This window comes from Macrobrachium rosenbergii, chromosome 5 (genome assembly GCF_040412425.1).
Source record: "Macrobrachium rosenbergii isolate ZJJX-2024 chromosome 5, ASM4041242v1, whole genome shotgun sequence".
In the NCBI taxonomy this organism is placed as follows: domain Eukaryota; kingdom Metazoa; phylum Arthropoda; class Malacostraca; order Decapoda; family Palaemonidae; genus Macrobrachium; species Macrobrachium rosenbergii.
Genome location: NC_089745.1, coordinates 25,676,640 through 25,697,757, shown reverse-complemented (window position 1 = coordinate 25,697,757; position 21,118 = coordinate 25,676,640). Strand labels below are relative to the sequence as shown.

The 21,118-nt window shown below is 33.4% G+C and overlaps 1 protein-coding gene across 2 annotated transcripts in view; it reads left to right on the top strand.

Moving 5' to 3' along the window:
• The window catches only part of Rab8 (RAS oncogene family member Rab8), an 83,799-nt gene extending 63,705 nt beyond the window's left edge, over positions 1-20,094 (top strand). For both annotated transcript variants that reach the window (XM_067103889.1, XM_067103890.1), the window contains exon 5: positions 16,349-20,094. In XM_067103889.1, coding sequence (XP_066959990.1) covers positions 16,349-16,447 — 99 coding nt within the window. In that variant the 3' untranslated portion in view covers positions 16,448-20,094. The remainder of the gene's footprint in view (positions 1-16,348) is intronic.
• Positions 20,095-21,118: the final 1,024 nt, after the last annotated feature.

Here is a 21,118-nt window from a genome sequence, read left to right as displayed (position 1 = left end):
GTCCACTTGACATCCAACAGACAATTTTCGTTGACGTATGGTACGTCCATTAGGCGTTTAAGGGTTAATTGTAAACTCAACACATCCTTCAACTCTAGAATTTTCCTTTTGTTTGATTATGCATAAAGAATGTATCTGTACTCACTTGTACAGTCTACCCAGAAGTTATGCACTTGTACAGTCTACCCAGAAGTTATGCATACGCCCCTGAACATCATAAACAAAATACAATTGAACAAATATGATGTAAAGGCAGAAATTATGCAATCTACAGTAATCAAATAGATTAATTTTCATGTCTAAATTTCTGCAATGTCTTCTAATAAAACAGGGCAGTTTTCATTGCAAGAATTGTCTGCAGCATGTTTTGTTAAGATGATAAAAGCATGCCGCCACAGAAGTTTGTGATTTTCAGTGACTCAAGAAGTGCTTTAGAAGTGCTTCAGAATTGTCTTCAAACTCTCTCTATTCATTGGAAGAAGCAGATTTAAGTTTTCATTCCACAAATTATTTGGAGTCAGTATAAATGTTGAAGTAATGTGTGTCCCTGCACATGTAAGCATTAAAGGAAAAGGAATGAGGATGCTGTTAAAGCAGCCAAAGCTGTAACCATTATGACTAGATCAAATTTACTTGTTCCTGTCAGCAATATGTACTCATAATTATCTGTAAATGGCAGGAGTTGTGGAATAATGAATCAACAATAACTAATGAAAACAAATTAACCCTTTAACGCCGAAGCCCTATTTACAAAAACGTCTCCCGTATGCCGGCGTTCGGTGAGTTAGCGCCGAAGCAGAAAAAAGTTTTTCAAAAAATCACTGCACACTTAGTTTTTAAGATTAAGAGTTCATTTTTGGCTCATTTTTTTTGTCATTGCCTGAAGTTTAGTATGCAACCATCAGAAATGAAAAAAAATATCATTATCATATATAAATATTGGAATATATGACAGCAAAAAAAAAACTTGTATATAATTGTATACAAATCGTGCTGTAAGCAAAACGGTTAAAGCTAATGAGTTAATTTTTTTTAGTTGTATTGTACACTAAATTGCGATGATTTTGGTATATAACAAATTTTAAAATGATCAAAGCAACACAGAGAAAATATTATCACAAAATGATGCATGAATTCGTAACGCTCGGACGTAAAAAAATTTTTTTTTTTTAAATTCACCATAAATCGAAATATTGTGCTAGAGACTTCCCGTTTGTTGAAAAATGAAGCTAATTGATTGAATATTACTAGACTGTAAGTGTTTTAGCTTACAATTGCAGTTTTTTACCATTTCGGTCAAGTTAAAGTTGACCGAAAGTCGAATTTTTTCTATTTATTGTGATTTATATGAAAATATTTCAAAACTGATAAAAGCTACAACCATGATTTATTTTTTGTTGTATTGTACATGAAATTGCGCACATTTTCATATATAAAACTTTATGTAACGACTAATATAAAAAACGGTGCAAATATTACGACAACGAGACGAAAGAATTTCTGAGATGTTCGCAGAGTTATCAGCAAGATACGTAAGGAAAATGTTTTTAAAAAATTCACCATAAATCGAAATATTGTGCTAGAGACTTCCAATTTATTGCAAAATAAAGGTAAATGATTGAATATTACTAGAATGTAAGAGTTTTAGCTTACAATTGCGTTTTTTACCATTTCAGTCGTTAAAGTTGACTGAAGGTTGAAATTTTGGCAGTTATCGTGATTTATGTGAAAATATTTCAAAACTGATAAAAGCTACAACCATGAGCTAATTTCTTTTGTATTCTACATGAAATTGCACACATTTTCATATATAAAAGTTTATGTAACGACTAATGTAAACAGATGCAAGCATTACGACAACGTGACGAAAGAATTTCTGAGATGTTCGGCTGAGTTACCACAAGTAGACGGGAAAAAAAAAATTTTTTCAAAAATTCACCATAAATCAAAATATTGTGCTAAAGACTTCAGTTTGTTGCAAAATGAAGGTACATGATTGAATATTACTAAATGTAAGAGTTTTAGATAATTGGTAAATGATTGAATTTATTATTTCAAAACTGATAAAAGACAACCATGAGTTATTTTCTGAGTTTTAGCTTTCCATATATAAAACTTTAAACGACTAATATAAAACAGCAAGTTTTTGACCATTTAAATCGAAATATTGTCGAATTGGTTGCAAAATGAAAAATGATTGAATATTACTAGAATGAAAGTTTTAGCTTAGATACCATTTCGATTTATATGAAAATATTTTTATAAAAATATTTCAAAACTGATAAAAGCTACAACCATGAGTTATTTTCTGTTGTATTGTACATGAAATTGCGCACATTTTCATATATAAAACTTTATGTAACGGCTAATATAGAACAGTGCAAAAATTACGACAAAATGACGAAAGAATTTCTGAAATTTTCGGCGAGTTACGCGTGGGCGTAAGAAAAAAGTTTTTAAAAATTCACCATAAATCGAAACATTGTGCTAGAGACTTCCAATTTGTTGCAAAATGAAGGTACATGATTGAATATTACTAGAATGTAAGAGTTTTAGCTTACAATTGCTTTTTTTGACCATTTCGGTCGAGTCAAAGTTGACCAAAGGTTGAAATTTTTTGTAGTCGACGTTTGCTACGTCCACTCGGCATTCAACAGACAATTTTAGTCGACGTTTGCTACGTCCAACAGGCGTTTAAGGGTTAAATGAACATATGTATTGTGGTAGTCTTCACTCCAAAAAAATCATCTAATGTAAGTATAGTAATATGCCATTCTCAATTTAGTCATACTCATATGACCTATAGATACTGAATAAATAACCCACACGACCCAGTTCCTGATTGCTGAGAATGCAGATCAACACTTATAGTTAACATATCTGTAGAGTGTGTTAACTTTAACCAACAATATATACAAGTACTGGAAACACATATTTGAAAGAAATTTTGTAATATTCCACACTTTGAATACAATTAGTTAAATTTTTAGGGATTTACAGCATATTAAATAAATCTAAATATTCATCTGGCTATAACTTTATTGACATGCAAAGAAAGAATTTCATAGTTATACCTGGATGTGTTAGTAGTCTGCCTGTTTTTCTACCTTCTCACATGCAGTGCCCATGGAAGGAATTTCATATCTATAGTTTATGGTCTGTGTTATATTGTTGTTGTTAGTAATAACTTCATCATCCGAGAGTTCAATTAGGACTTCTGGAGCAAAGGATAGCATGAAAATAGATTGTTCAATTTAAAATATGATGGCCACACGTACACGGAAGGTTGTATAAGTAAGATTAATTTTCTCTGAGAATATGGATGTTTTGATTAAACATAAGAGGAATTGAATCAAGATGGAAAGAGAAAATGGAGAATTAAAGGAAGGAAGAATGCTAATGAGGATAGATTAATTGAGAATTGTATACCAGTTAATCTTCCTCAATCCTCTGTCCTTCCAAATTTTTTTCCTTCTACTCTTACTAATCAAGCTCCCCCTTCTGACTCTCCTAGGGTTCAACTACTTTAACCAGAGATATAGATATTCTCAAGAAAATGTGAGATTGTGGCTAGTATGATGAAAGAAATGTTGAAGTCTAATCATTTTTACAGATTCCCTTTAAGGTTGAATGTGAGAGAGCCCTCCTGTGATATGGCAGATTTTGCAAGACCCTCTGCATTCACAGAACCAAATGTTTGTGAGAAAGATCTGCCCTCTCTTACATTGTTCCTTGCCTCATTCTTGGAAGAGGCAAAAAAGTAGTGTTGAAATTCCTCTAGTGGGTCTAGGCCCCATAGGAGAAAATAACTTCACTTGATTAGAAGTCTTAAATTTGGGCTTTGAAAACTGAAACATATATATATATATATATATATATATATATATATATATATATATATATATATATATATATATATATATATATATATATAAACATATATATATATATATATATATATATATATATATATATATATATATATATATATATATATATATATATATATATATATATATATATATATATATATATATATATATATATATATATATATATATATATATATATATATATATATATTATATACATATATATATATATATATACATATATATATATATACTATATATATATATATATATATATATATATATATATATATATATATATATATATATATATATATATATATATATACTGTATATAGCTTATGTAAGTTTTAGTCTACTCCTGTCGCCAGCTGTCTCCTTCTGCCAGCTATCGCCTTCTGTCATCCTCTGGTGGAAGAAGAGTGTGAATCGGATGAATCTCCTTTGGTTCATTGGTGTTTACTAGTGTTACGCTTCACTTTATCCTCATTTGGTGTAGGAAAGAGACCATGTAGGGATAGGTCTTGGTTGTCTTCTAGTATTTCAGCACCATTTAAGTATTTCAAGAAAGGGATCCCAAGCTTTCTCCTTCAATTAGAGCATGTTTTGTAAGTTTTCTCATACTCTGGTGCACAAAGCTCAAGTCTGTCGCTGCTGATCTTATGGTTTTTGTTGAAGTCGTGGAGAACTGCCTCTTATGATAGAGATGCTTAAACCACCTTCAGTCAAAGATTTGGTTTTCTTTGTCCTCGTTCCTTTGAAAAGACCAACTTGAGACTAACAAGTGCTTTGGACATGCTGAAACAGTTTGTTGTCCAGGTCGCTGTTTGGAGTGTTGAAATTTTTATCTTTTACTGAAGTTTTGCTCAGTATAACTGCCTCTTCTGTATGCCAGCCTAGTGTGCGATCAACATTTTGGTTTGGAAATGTTTACACAGCATTTATTTCAACATATTTAATTCAGTTCAGAGTGCTTTTCTTGCTTCTAGTTAGCGTAAATATATATCTAGATACTTTATTTATATGGGGCAAGGTTATTTTTCGTTATACGAAGTGTTTCTAAGTCGAAATATAGCTAAAATATGTCTCGTTGTGAAATTAATTTATCTATTTTCATTAGTAGATGACGTTGGCCTTTTGGGGGTGTTTGTTTTGTGTAAAAAAAATTCAAGATTCCATTCACCATTTTCACTTGATTTCACCATAATACAAGCTTTACGTATTTATCTTTTATCGGCGTAAAAATAGCAGTAATGTGTTTTCTTTCATGCCCAGTAATTTTGATTAAATTACTTTCTCTCCAATTTTATTTATGGTTGAGTTTCACCCATGTTGCCAATGTATGATAATTTATAGTCATTAGCAGCTTGAACATTGTTGTCTCAGCTTCAGCTACAACTTGCAGCTTGAATTTAGCAGTATATTTCCTTGCTGATCTTTCATCCATACAGAATAAGGGTATAATGTAAAAATATATCAGTCCTATTCTACTTAACATCATAGAGCCTCGATGGCCAGGTCGGTAGAGCAGCAGCTTCGGACTTTATAGAGGTCTGTGGCGCCGGTTCAAATCCGCAGCCAACTGGTCTGAGAGGCGGACACTTTGCTATCCGTGTAGACACCCCGGGATTACATATGTAATCAACGGATAGGTTTGCTAAAAGCAAATGGGTGTTACAGACTAATACACACACAAACAAAGCCACTCCAACATCTTCTAAAAACATAACAAGACACCTCACACATCTCGAACTGTCGACCTAACCGCTCAACACTCCTTGCTGCAGGGAGAAAGAGAGCTGGGGATTTGGCACGATACATGTACATGCGCTACCGGGGTCTAAGCGATGTCAGGCAGCCGATTGAGACTACGGTCCACCCCAAAGCCAATTCAGTCCTTCAAAAGGAGGCATTGTACTTACCCCATACAAAAAGTGGGAAAAAGCACGTTAAAAGAAGAAGAAGAAGAAGATTCTACGTAACATCATTTGTACTATAAATATGATAATTGTTTACTACTGTACGACGGTTGAAATACAGTACAAGCAAAATGGCTGTTGTTATCTGATTCGGTTATGAGTAAAACAACAGTTTCTTGGTCGGTTGTTTATGGCTGTATGCATTTACGCAAGAGTGTAACGATACTAACAATACTTTTATCATTTTCTTTTATAAGTAATATTGTCGTATCGGTATTAATTGCTTACCCCATTGCAAAATCGAATTATCGTAAGGTGAATTATCGTAACTCGAGCATTACCTGAGTATTTTAATAGTTTTATTGCAAAAAGTGCATTTAGTCATGAAAATGAGATGAAAATACAGTATTTAGTGAATATTTCTCAGTGAAAAATACCAAGAATTGGCAAATTTTCCGCAAATAATTGGTAGATACGTTTCAAAGAGAAATCCGTGAATATGTGAGTCCGCGAATCGTGAGAACGCTAATACAGGGGTTTACTATATATATATATATATATATATATATATATATATATATATATATATATATATATATATATATATATATATATATATATATATATATATATATATAAAATACATACATACTGTACAGGCAGTCCCCAGTTATCAGCGGGCTCGATTATTGGCAATCTGGTTTTATTGGACTTGTCTATCGATGAAAATTGGTGATTTTCAGCGCTGATATGTGCCGATTTCCACTTATCGGCGCTGATAATCAGGTAGTGGTGCTGATCATACCTAACAGAGACACTGATCTCTGGTTACTGGCGATTTTAAACTTGTTGTCACACCATTGGAATGGAACCCCTGCTGATAACCGGTTATCCACAGGCTCGGTTATCAGCGATCCGATTTTTTGGCGCTTGTTTAGCTACGAAAATTTGGAATTTTCGGTGCCAATATATGCCGATTTCCGCTTACTGGCACTGATAATCGGGTATTGGTGCTGATACATACCTAACAGTGGCGCCGATAACCGAAAATCGATGTTTTTCGCTTATCGTTGGAACGGAACCCCTGCATACACACACACACACACACATGCATACATACATACATACATACATACAGTCTCCACCCTACTTATGAACAAGTACTTATGAGCAAGTACAAACATTTATAGATATGAGAAGACCCGGTCACAAGTTCAGATTTTGCTCTACATGCCTATTCTGCTAGAAAGAATTTTTGCAAAGAACAGAAGAACACGAGGAAGAAGAAGAGCTTGTGCCTTTAACTTCTTCCCTGATTATCCCAAGTATTCTCATGATTAACTACCATGTATTTTTCTAACAATCACAGAAATACTTGTTCATACTCGTAAAATATTTCTACTTATTTCTATCTTCCTGATTTGACTCGTTCTGTGATGAATTCACATTTTCTGTATTTCCTCTCCCCACAGGAAATTTTTAGTATGTATTTTGTCAGTAGATGGTGGTGTGCATTGTTTACTTCTTGAACTTCCAGTGCCAGTTGCTACTCCAGCACAATTTTAAAATCCCAGTTAACAGCAAGTAGGCAGTCAGTTAGCCCTTAAACGCAGAGCCTCTATTTACAAAAGTGTCTGCCGTATGCCGATGGGGTTTGAGATTTAGCGGCGAAGCGGAAAGAAAGTTTTTTTCAAAAAATCACAGAAATGAAAACAAAATATCATTATCATATATTAATATTGGAATATATGACAGCGCAAAAAAAAAATTCATATATAATTGTATACAAATCGCGCTGTGAGCAAAAGGGTTAAAGCTAATGAGTTATTTTTTTTTCATTGTATTGTACACTACATTGCGATGATTTTGGTATATAACAAATTGTAAAACGATCAAAGCAACACAGAGAAAATATTATCACAAAATGATGCATGAATTCGTAACACACGGACTTAAAAAAAAGTTTTTTCAAAAATTCAACATAAATCGAAATATTGTGCTAGAGACTTCCCGTGTGTTGCAAAATGAAGGTAAATGATTGAATATTACTAGAATGTAAGAGTTTTAGCTTACAATTGCATTTTTCTACCATTTCGGTCGAGTCAAAGTTGACCGAAGGTTGTAATTTTGGCACCTATCGTTATTTATATGAAAATATTTCAAAACTGATAAAAGCTACAACCATGAGTTATTTTTTGTTGTATTCTACATGTAATTGCGCACATTTTCATATATAAAACGTTATGTAACGGCTAATATAAAAAAGTGCAAAAATTACGACAAAGTGACTAAAGAATTTCTGAGATTTTCAGCAGTTAGCGCATGCGGACATAAGGAAAAAGTTTTTTTAAAAATTCACCATGAATCGAAATATTGTGCTAGAGACTTCTCGTTTGTTGCAAAATGAAGGTAAATGATTGAATATTACTAGAATGTAAGAGTTTTAGCTTACAATTGTATTTTTCGACCATTTCGGTTAAGTCAAAGTTGACCGAAGGTTTAAATTTTGTCACTTACTGTGATTTATATGAAAATATGTCAAAATTGATAAAAGGTACAACCATGAGTTATTTTCTGTTGTATTCTACGGCTAATACAAAACTGTGCAAAAATTACGACAAAGTGACTAAAGAATTTCCGAGATTTTCAGCAGTTAGCACGCACGGACGTAAGGAAAAAGTTTTTTCAAAATTCACCATAAATCAAAATATTGTGCTAGAGACTTCTCGTTTATTGCAAAATGAAGGTAAATGATTGAATAATACTAGAATGTAAGAGTTTTAGCTTACAATTGCATTTTTCAACCATTTTGGTCAAGTCAAAGTTGACCAAAGGTTGAAATTTTGTCACTTATCGTGATTTATATGAAAATGTGTCAAAATTGATAAAAGCTACAACCATGAGTTATTTTTTGTTGTATTCTACATGAAATTGCACACATTTTCGTATATAAAACTTTATGTAAAGGCTAATAGAAAATGGTGCAAAAATTACAACAATGTGACTAAAGAATTTCTGAGATTTTCAGCAGAGTTAGCTGATGCTTTCTTTTGGGGTAAGAAAGAAATTCGCGCATGCGCAGCTGTGTCACATTTGTAAACAAAACAACAGCGTGATCCATGAACTCCCAGCATCCCTCAAGGCGCGTGATTTAAAATTTTTCGCAAACGAGGCCTATAAGTATTTTTCCGCAAATATTTAAAAAAACTGTTTGTAGTCGACGTATTTTACGTCCACTCGGCACCCGACACAATTTTTGTCAACGTAAAATACGTCCAGTCGGCATTAAAGGGTTAGGGGGTTCACGTTAGTGAGAGATTGGGTATTGAATGACACCTGTAAGGGGATGTGATTGTAGCTTGTTGCAAGATGGTAGTGAATGCATGTCACAGTTGAGTAATGAAGGTGTGGAGACATGATGCAGTGGTCCTGCCAACGGGTTGTAATTGTGTCTGATCTATTTTGTACATAGATATAGGAAGAGGGAGGGAGAAGGATTACACTGCTAATTTGGAGAGCGTTATTTTGACAATAGCGAGTAAGTTCATTATAAAATTGTGTTGTGGGATGAGAATTAAGGTCTGCAATTATACAAATATTATCAGCACTAGAGACGTGAATAATGCTATGTAAGTCATCTAGGATCATCCAGTATTGATCAAAGTTATTGTTATTTTCCCAGGGCATATAAACATTAATTATTAGGATCTTAGAGTGCCCTACTGTCACTTGAAGCCCCAGCAATCTATCACTAATAGGTCATCACATTCATTATATTGTCTAAAGATTTGTGCCACAGGAAAGAAAGGTCCCCTTTCGGGCAACCAGCTACATTGCGAACTGTAATTTGCATCGATGAAGTCGAGAAAACTCTGAAGTCTTCATGCACTGAATCGCAGATGACAGGGTTATGTGGCCAAAGGAGCGTTTCTTGTAATGCAATGATGCCTTTGAAGTTATTGCAGAACATGTTTAGAAGAGGAATGTTCCTTTTGAATGTAAAAATATTCCATGAAATTTTATCTAATGTATCCATGGCCGCTCACGAAGTTGGGAAATGAATGAGTTAGTCATTTGGGTGGGTGAGGGGGTTGGGCGGTCACTCGCCGTAGGAGGTTGGCACCCATACTCCTGCCTAGGGTGTCAGTAAGTTCCCCTGGGGGATGCTTGGTCCCGGATTAGGTTGTATCTTGAAAAATCTACTAATGGTATTCAGCAACTTCCCATGTACTGTAGTGTCACTTCTGTCTTACCTCCCTAACAATTGATATTTTTCGTAAATCTCTGTTCTCAAATTGACAAATCTGTGATATGGTTTCATTGTTATAACTTGATTCATGTCCATATTACAATACAGATCAAACCAGACTTTTTTTTTTTTTTTTTTACTTTCTTATTCAGTTTCAGTTTACTTGATTTATAAGCCAAATCAAGCTTGCCCATTGTTTGAATTGCTTATTTTAGTCTCACTAAATTCCAGCCCAAGAGAATCTGTACTGGATGTCACTTCAAAATATTTGAACGATTTAGCCTCAAATCTTTTCTTCATATGACCTTATTTTTACCATATGTGTATACTGCGCCCTCATTACTTTTTTTTTTTTTCATTGTACATTTATTTCAAGTCCCATCACTAGATATACTGTTAAGCAAGCGTTGTAAATCTTTTGGGATTTTTCTGATTAAAACAAGAACATCAATACATTCCAAGTCTGTCAAGTTTCTGATGTTACTCTTCTCCCACATCAGTATATTGTAAGTCTGTCAAGTTTCTGATGTTACTCTTCTCCAAACCTTCTCTTCCATCTCTGTACAGTTTTTGCATTGTAAAATCTATGAAAAGGACAAACAGCAAAGGTGACATAACAGTTCTTTGTAGTAGCTCATTATTTACTGCAAATTCACTTGACAAGATCCTTATCAACATAAACTTTGAATGTACTTTCTTCATAGGTAATTCCAGTAGCTTCACATGTTTAATGGGAATGCCATGGTGATGCAAGATCCTCCATAATATTAGTGTGTGGATGCTGCTAAGTGCCTTTTCACAATCAGCAAAACCAGTGTCTTAACACAAATATTTTTGTGCATCTTTCTTCAGCCTATAGAGAAAGAGTATACCATATTTACTACAACTGACACAAGTGTAATCATATAGTGATCAAGTTCAGTCTGTTCACTTTTCTGTGGTATGCTGTCCAATTCCAAATTATTGGGCTTTCTCTCTTCATTTCATGTTCTGCAAAACAGTCTAGTTAACATGGGAGGTGTCACTTCACTTTCAGCTAAAATCAACTCTGCAGTGATTCATTTATAACCTGGGGTTTTAAATACGAGTTTCTATACTGTTGATTCCAATTCTAAAACTCTGAAATCATTCATAAGCACATTTGGGTCTTTTCAACTTCTGGTGTATCAAACTACTCTCCTCAGCTATCTTATTCATGAATTCACAAAAATGTTCCACCGAGTATTGTCATTCTTTTCTTCATTATTAACCCATACCTCTTTTTCCAGGTATTTTTCTCTTTGTTTTTACTCATAGAAATTTGATAATAATTGTTGGCTACTCTAACACCAAAATATGAGTGTATGTTATGGGTGAAAATCAATTATTAAACTTATATAGCAGTCAAGTAGTGTCAAAAGATGAAGCATAAGAGTTGTGGAAGGGTCATCCTTTAACTTATACCAGTGGCAAGTGGAAAAAAATCATTTACTGTAGTACCTTGAACAAGAGCAATATGAAATATATTGCTAGATATGCTAATATACTAGATATTCTTTTTGTGGCACACATTATTATTTACCTGATAATCCTAATCCTGACCCAGGGGAGGGTAAGGCTTGTACAGTAATATCTTAAATGTAAACAAAACTGGATTCATGTGAGAAGACAGCATATGTAGTCTCTATCTTGAGACTGCATATTTGTACTGTTATACATTTATAATTTTGAAGAGTACGCAGTAAAGTTTTTTGGTCTCCAACAAATAAATTTTAATATATACTTTATTAATTTCTCATGCACTTTTACCATAGTTTTGTAGTTTTTCCCATATGCTTTGTGTAAAGAAGCATATGTCAAATGCTCATTGTAGACTAAATTTAATATAAAGTTAATTGTTGTCTTTACGATTAGGATTTGGTTCTTAATTTGATTTTTTTAATAGTCTTGCCTGTTACTACACTTTCAGATACAGTCCAGTATTTGAAAGCTATCTTTGAATATTAACTTTCAGGAAATGTTTGCAAGCGTAAGCTAATTTTTTATTTAATGCAGTAGGCAAGTAGCTTTTTATAATTTTTGTTCCCCAGTAATTTCCAGTATTTAGATTACTCTTTTACTAGACAAATCCACATTGAGATGATCTATAGCCTCAGTAGAATGGGTATTATCCAAAAATTATTTCCTGGGTAAATATCCTCTTGATTACTGGTCAGTATTCAGGAAGCCTATATTTGAATATACAGTTGACCCTCCAGTTTTGCAGGTTTCTGGTTTATATATTTGATCAATTGCTGAATCTTTAAGAGCTTTGTGGCCGTTTGCATAAACCTGCAGACGACTCACAAATACAGGAAAGTTTAGTAGGCCGTAAATGTATAAATTACACATCCTTATTAGTCTCATTGTACCATTATTAGTCTCATTATACCATTAAAATACAGTTCTGTATTTACAAGCCAATTATGATAAATGAAAACTTAAAAAAGTCACACACTTGCTTACAGGCTCCAGACAACATGTAAACCAGAGTAAAGCTGTAAGCACTGCATATAGCATTGGGGAAGTAGAGATATCTGAAAAATCACACTGTATGTACATAAAATATTTTTTATTTGCTAACGTGAATACTTACACAGTTATATTAAAGATAGTGAACTTAAACATTACAGTGGCAAATGAGCTGCAGATCTGTGTGCTCTGTTGTGGTGTGCCAGCTGCTTTGTTTCAGGTCTCAGCATCACTCATACTTTGTCTCATGAAGTGATTGTTAATTTTTGTAGGTCTTGTATCTTGAGTGTGATGCAGCTATAAAATCTTTAATTATAAACAATTTAATCAGACCCAGAAGTGTAAAGCTCTTAGTGCTGCAAAGAGCACAGAGAAAGTGAAGACTGCAAGATTGCCATGTTCAGTATTTTACAATCTGCAGACACATGCTGCATTATCCCACTGTTGCTTCAGCCACACCAGCCAGTGCAAAATCACTGCATCATGCAACTCTCTCTCTCATGTTCTTTGAGAATCGTAAGGCAAGTAGAAGGCAAAGAATCTAGCTCTGCAGATGTTAAAGCAGCTAAGGCTAGTATGATAATTTCAGTAAGTTTGGAATGCAAAATGTAAAGATTGCAGGTGGAGCAGCTTCTGCTGATCAAGAAGCAGTTGGGGAGTTTCTGTATACCATTAAGGAATGTAGAAAGGAACAAGAGTTTTCAGCAGAGCAGGTATTCATTGTCTGTAAAACCACTCTTATATAATAAAGTTCCCCAGTAGACATTTATTGGCTGAGAAGAGAGATGAACACCAAGTTTTACTGTAGAAAGAGAGAGATTGAGTTTGGTATTTTGTGCTGAAGCTTTCAATTTTATGATTAGGGCTGCCAAGATTTATAAAACTCCTAATACTGGAGTCTTCAAGGTAAAAGATAGATTACAACTGCAGTCATCTGGATACATGAAAAAGGTTACAGGCTACCAAAGAACATTCTTATAGAGTAGTGTCATTGCTGCTCTGTGTTAGGTGTGTCAAAGGAGGTGGGTAAGAAGTATTTAAGGAGATGTATCTTGGTGGTAAATTTGATATTTAATTGAACCTCTCGAATTGAGATGATTTTGGATTAGATCACAGATTGATTGCATCTCTTTACTGCTCTCATGGTCTTTCATTAAATCTTCAGCTAAACCCCTTTTTGACAGGGTCAACAGACTAAATCTGAGGGCCCCAATGGGAAGTCAGCATGCGTAGAGACTGGTTGAAGGAAACAGTCATAGATAATTAAATATGAGGGAATAGAAAATAGAAAAGCCGATACACCTGCATGCAGGAGACTTCAGCAGAAAGCAGGAATGAAATTGCTCCTCGTAACTTGAGTAGTAGTAAACCTGATACTAGAAAACAACACACTGTTTGCAGTACTAGCCTGTCTACAGTTGTGAGCAAAAAGTACAATGTCAGGTAAAGAAGAGTGCAAAGGATGTTTGTTATTTTAATACATTTTATGCAACAAATGTAATGCCACAAAACAAACTTGACCGATGACTTAACTCTGTCCAAGAGTTTTAGATGAGAGTTAACAACTGGAGACCACGCTGGCGAACAGAGTTAAATCACTTGAATATGATAGCTTCATCACAAAACATTTCTATAAGAGGCCAACATTTTGAGAAACAGAGGAATCAGTGTTATGTATAAGCTTCTCAAAAGTCAATTTCATATCAAAGGGTTCACCTAAAATCTGTAGAGAGTTACTAACATTTAAAACCATACCATTTATATGTAAATCAGGATGCAAAGGCAAAAGAGGTCTGGATCGACTATAATTATGAATTGTAAAAGGGTTAAGCTTCATGCCTGAAAACCTACTCTACTCATGAATGTGTGCCTGACCTCTATTCAAGGATTCTGCAGCCGCAGACCCATTGATGAAGGAAATTGCAGAAGCACCAAGTGCACCATATAAATAAATTTTTAAAGAAATGAAAAGGTAGAAACATCAAACAGATATCACAATGTATTTCTCAAAGGTCTCTTCCTCAAGTGTTGACAAAGAGGATGACAGTCCCACTGAGTCACATCCACAAATGGAATAAATAATACTGTAACATTAATAAAAATTTGTCTAGTGTGTTTATCTTATGTGTAAGTGTACTAACTGTACTGCAGTGATTGAATCAGTATGTTTGTATTTTTTCATCTCTTTCTTCGTCATCGGCACAATTATAATTATTCAATATCACAAATTCATCTTGTGAAAGACTCTTGCAAGTACTGTAGGTAAGTATTAGCTTATCCCTACATTGTTCATACGCGGAACAAACCATCGGTCTTAACATTAGGGTAAATCTTCTGGCAGCTGGCATTTTTATAAGGTGAGTGGTATTTTTAAGAATACAGGCAGTGTCTGGTTAACGGCGGGAGTTTTGTTCCCAGCCAAGCACCGATAACCGGAACATCACAGTAATTATGGTAATAAATGGCGTTTACGAACTGTAAGCGCCTGCCAACGCCGATAAACCGCCCACCAACTCTGATAAACCGCCCACCAACGCTGATAAACCGCTTACCACCACCAAAAATCTGGTTAACAACGTTGTTAACCAAGTGTCGTAAAACCGAAACTCAGTTAACCAATGCCACCAATAAGCCAGGACATCCTGTAGTGTAATGATTTTTAATTGTATTTTTTTATGAATACATACTTGTTAAATACAGTATAAAAATAGAATACTGTACATATACTACACTGTATTATCATAGTACAGATGCAGTCTCTCTCTCTCTCTCTCTCTCTCTCTCTCTCTCTCTCTACACACACACACATATATATATATATATATATATATATATATATATATATATATATATATATATATATATATATAATATATATATATATAATATATATATATATATATATATATATATATAATATATATATATATATATATATATATATATATATATATATATATATATATATATATATATATATATATATATATATATATATATATATATATATATATATATATATATATATATATATATATATATATATATATATATATATATATATATATATATATATATATATATATATATATATATATATATATATATATATATATATATATATATATATATATATATATATATATATATATTTATATATATATATATATATATATATATATATATATATATATATATAGTAATACCCCAAACTTACTTGTGATTAGAGTTACGTGAATTCAAAGACACACGAACTTTTCATTGGAACATAGCTGTTTGATGTGGTTAAATGTTTTTCTGAGAATAGACATAGTCATTCCACTTTGTGCAACTGTCCAACTTCTGTAATTGTAGAATGCTTCAAAGTTGATATCTCACTTATAAATAAATCCTTTGAGTCGGTCATATGTCTAGAAATTGTCTCCAAGGTCACATTTATACTTCCCTATTCAGTAAAGATAATAATGTTTTACACGTAAAACGTTTTGGGAAATACTGTGGCATTTGGAATAAATCTGTGCCCTTCAGCACCACTCTGGTATAATTCAGGGATGATGACAATACATACATGTAGGCATTATCAGTACTTCGCCAAGGGTTACTGACATTTTCAGCCTTCATTGCCCCTATTATGGTTAATTTTGGAAATATTTTACTTGCTTTTTATAACAATCATGTTCTCCAAAGCAGTTAGCCTTAACCTGAAAGTAAAACCCAAAAGAATTTGCTTCATTTCAGTGTTGGGATTAATTTTTAACCACTAATGTAGTTTTATTGATGGCTATCATGCTGTATTGATTAATTTTTTTCCATTATAGGAAGCAAGTAATCCTCCCAAGGGTGGCCACACAATCAAGCCGAACGAACCACCACGAAAATCCATCAGTAGTTGGCTAGCTAAGTGTACTATCCTATGATCTCCTTTGTGGTGTATTCTAGTTCACCTTATTATGGAAGTTTCTTGGTTATGCCAGGAAGTAGTTATGATGGTAGTCAGGAAGTGATTGGTTTAACTGTGTGCTTACCCTGTGATTGTTGCAACTTAATGAGAACAGGCTTGAAAGGCTGTGTTTGCTGGCATGTAGTATAACAATATGCCAGTATCTTAACAATCTTCACAGACCTTCGGGCATTAGCCAGGGACCCTCTGGTTTTCAGAAGTGAAGTTTCAGTTAAATTGTAAATGGAAAAGAATTTGAAGATAAAATGGATAGGGTATTTTGAAGACAATTCTTATTGTACTTTGTTGTCAATTAAAATATTTTTTGCTGTTTGATGGACTGCAACCATATCTAGATTTAAAAGTGTTGCAACATCATCATCTGTTGGTTAGGCATTTCTTGTGTCAGCATCTGTTTATGCTATGCATCTGTGATTGTAGATATGTCCATGTATGTGATTTAGAAAGTTGTATGTTTATATTCTTGTTTGTATAATTTTCAACTCCTACATTGAAATTTCTCCTTCGTCCTACATATATTTCACAGCAGATCTAAGATGTACAGCACAATATCCATCCAGTAAGGTGTAATTCCAGTCAGCCATGATGTAGCCATAAGCCATGATGGCTGTACTTCACTCATATGACACTGTACTGTATATAGAATAAGAGTAATTAGGAAGCAATATCAATATATTTTATGAACTCGCCCTTTTGCAAATCATATACCATAAAGTATAAGATTTTCTAATAGTTGGAAGCTAATTGTGCTCATAATTTGCAAGTTTATATATGCCATGCACGCTTGAAACATCATTTTTATAACATGGGAAAGTTTTTTGAAACCAGAGGATACAACTTTTGTTAGGAAGTTTTGTTACTGACAGTTTTCTGGGATAATAGTCTATATGTCTTTGAAAGCAGTTTAATTCTTCCATACATTTAGAATGAAGTATGAGATGGTTAGTAAAACTGTATAAAGTCTTGTAGGCACACAGTTTTAGGTCTTATCCAATGTCTGTTAAATTCTCCATTTTCTTCAATTTAATACAAAGCTGAATCTTCAGCTTACTTGTAGAATTTTACTGTAGATGTCAAGTCTTTTGGTTGTTTCAGATCTGCATGATTGGTATTTTGTAAGTACTGTAAATTACCTTTTATAGAATTCTTGAGCATTGTGATTAATGGTACTTCTTTGTTTCATGTTCATAATTTTAATTATGATTTTTTTTTTTTACATATAACCAACTTTTCCTTTGGTTTCAGATTGCTTATTTTTCGAAAAGATGGATGATTATTAACTCAAGATTTAATTACAGTTTTATTGTTTTTGAATTATAAGATCTTGAGTCAAAAAGAAACATGAGTCATAATTAATGGCATAATCACATTTTATTATCTTTATTTGAACTTTAAATTGGCTCTGCTACTCGTAGTCTCTGGTGCCACAACTGTGATTTTGTATGTTTACAAAATTGCTTCAAGGACTGCCCTCTTAATAGAAGGATATCCATGTAACCCATGGTGTCTATGTAAACATAAAGGTAATTATGAAAATTTGAGAGGTGTTATGGAGCCATAAAGGTAGCTATGAAATTGTGTAAATGTGCAGTGTTTTCTATAATGATTTAGTTCCTTGTTATCAGGTACCTAAATGTTTTCTACCTGTCCATTCCATTGTGTGTTTATTTCTCTTCTTGAAGTCATGAATATCTTGTTCTTTTTTGTTGCTTATTATTTTACTTTTCTTCATTGGTGGTGCATTCTTCTCAGTGTCTCACAAACCTTGCCAAAGTTTTGTGGCAGATAGGATTCCTTGTATATTGTTAGTGTTCTTTATGCAGTGTGTGTGATTATGACATTTTTCAAACAAGTAGCTATCTGCTCTTTATACAGGTGACTGGATCAGATCTGTCTTTGACATAGGTTTTTGTGTTTATGGTTAACTCATGCCATTTTGTAAATTGCTGGAATTCTGCTGACAGTTTTGCCCAGATGAATGATATTTTATGAATTAAGCAAAATTGGAAGCCCTGATTTTAAATTTTCCCAAGTTACCCAAAGCCATATTTCTAACAGTCTACAGAAACATCATGTAGAATGTGTGGATCTTTATTGTTGTTAAGTATTCTTAATAAACTTATTTGTAATTGAGGTAAAATTATATATACCATTTATTCTGCATGATGCAGCTTGAGTAGTTGGAATATGACTTCAGTTTCCAATGGATAAAGTCTGGTCAGTCAGATTTCTCATGTTTTTTTTTCATTCACAGGATTAAATAAGCTGTTTTGCCAGACAAAGGATGAGCATCATATGCTTTAAGAATTTTGAAATGTTTATTAACTAATCAGAGTCTGTCTGCAAGAGAAATACTATTTTACTTGTGCCTTTATGCCTAACAATGACTAAAAAGCTTGGGGAATGATCCTTTTTGCTGTTGAACAAAGCACAGCCTTTGCTAGCTAAGGCCTACAGTGGTTTATGAGTACCTACATATCACCAGATGGTCACATCGTCATTCTTAGCTTTACTCAGTTGAAGGAACTTTTCTTGCTAGGTAAGCTCCTCTGTATTTTCCTTTAGCCCTTTGCAGCATTTAGTTAGTGCCTTTCAATTGTTATTTATCAAAAAAATATTTTTGTATGAATTATCTACAAGCAGTATTTGTTAAATATTCAGTGTTTTTAATAAAAAAAGATCAGAACGTAATGTGACTGGCATTTACCAGCTCCATACTGAAAATCCCTTTGTTACAGATTCAGTCAAAAGAATTGTGTATTTATTATCAAATATCGTGCTTTTTCCTTAACATTTTAAGATTACAGTGTGATATTCTGCCATGTGCTTCAGGTGTTGAGTACTGTCATTTGCAGATTGTGAAAGTTATATTTTTCATATAAGCATTTGCATTTTTATATTTTATTGCTGATTGTCTTGCATAACAGTACTTCTAAGTGGAAGGTAACAGGTTAATTAAAGAAAATAAGAAAGCCTACCAACTCTGGTCAAGGACAGGTAGAGAAGTAGATGGAGAGGTCTATAGGGAGAAGAGGAGGGCACCAAAGAGGAAGATTTGGAAGGAGTGAACACAGAATTTCAACTCCACCAGCAGATGAAAGCGAACAAAACTTATAATAAAGTGGATGATGAAAGATGGACAATATATTGTAGTAAATGAGGATAGTATGTATGTTTGCATTGCATGAAATTGAAGAACATTTGATAAGAAAGAAGACAGAACAATGGAGACAGTATTCTGAGATTCTGCTGAATGAAGAATATGCTTAATAACTGGAGGATGTTCAGATGATACTTGGACCATGATAGAATGTGATTTCTGAAGAGGTTAAGACAGCCATTAAGAATGTGAATAATGGTTAAGCTTTAAAGCCATCAGTAATAACAAAAATAATTAGAGTTATGAACTAGTCACTGTGGAGCTGAGGGGAAATAGATTGAAACTATTAAAGAAGAGCGAATCAAAATAATGAGAAAAGAGCATCATAAAACAGTACTGTATACTGTACAGAGGAAATGGTTGTGCTGTAGGATGGTGAAAAGTATTGGGAGTAAGATTGGTGGAGAAGGCTTTGAAATTATGGAAGGTGGTGTTTGAGGAAATATTGAAAAAATGTCATGATTGAACAACTGTCAGTATGTTTTTTGTTTGGAAAAAAATTACAGAGGTTTTATCCTGTGTTTATGGATCTGTTGCAGGGATTTGACAAGAGTACCAGGCTAGCAATTAGATGGACAGTGAACAAGCAGACAGTAATTAAAATTATGTAAATGATCGGTATGTCATAACACAAGATCTGTGTTGCAAGCAGTGACAGGTATAAATGTTGGTTTCCATGAAGGATCAGCACTGTGTACTCTGTTTATCATCATAATGGTAAGAGCTTCAAAAGTATAAAGTAATGACCTTTGGGAGTTATTGTATGATGATGGCCTGGTGTTGATAACAGACTTAAAGGAAGAGATATTAGAAAAGTAAAAATATTGAAAACTGGGATTGAGAAGGCTACAAAAATCAGTCTTAACAAAACAAAGATTGTGATGACCAAAAAGAGTGAGATGGGCTGGGCATGTGTTGTAATGAAAGGATTTTGAGTTGAAACTTAAAAATTAATAATGTGTAGGGCATAAGTTTTAACATTGCTAGCTTTTTCAGGACACTTGCTGGAACAGTTCCATACATCCAAATGTATGGCCTGTGGTAAATTCTATGTAGATGAATCTGGGTTGTTTCTTGTTAGTACACAGTTATTTACTTACACATTATATATGTTAATGTGACATTGTTTAATTTTCATCTGTAAAACAAATCCTTCAGGCCAAAATTTATTCAAGATTTTGTTATAGTGTAATGATCTAGTTGAAGTACCATTAGTAATACTGTATAATGGGCTGGAAGCCCCAGCACAATAATATGTAAGTACCTCAAGTAGTTTAGGGCAAAAAATCTTGACTCAGTTGTTTCTTGAAGGGTTTGTTTTATTGATGGAAATTAAACATTGTCACATTAACACAGTGTGTGAGCAAATAGGAACGTGAACTCAGATACTTCTACATAGCATTTGCTCACGTTATATGGTAAGTGACAATGTTTAATTTTTGTCCGTAAAACAAATACTTCAGGTCA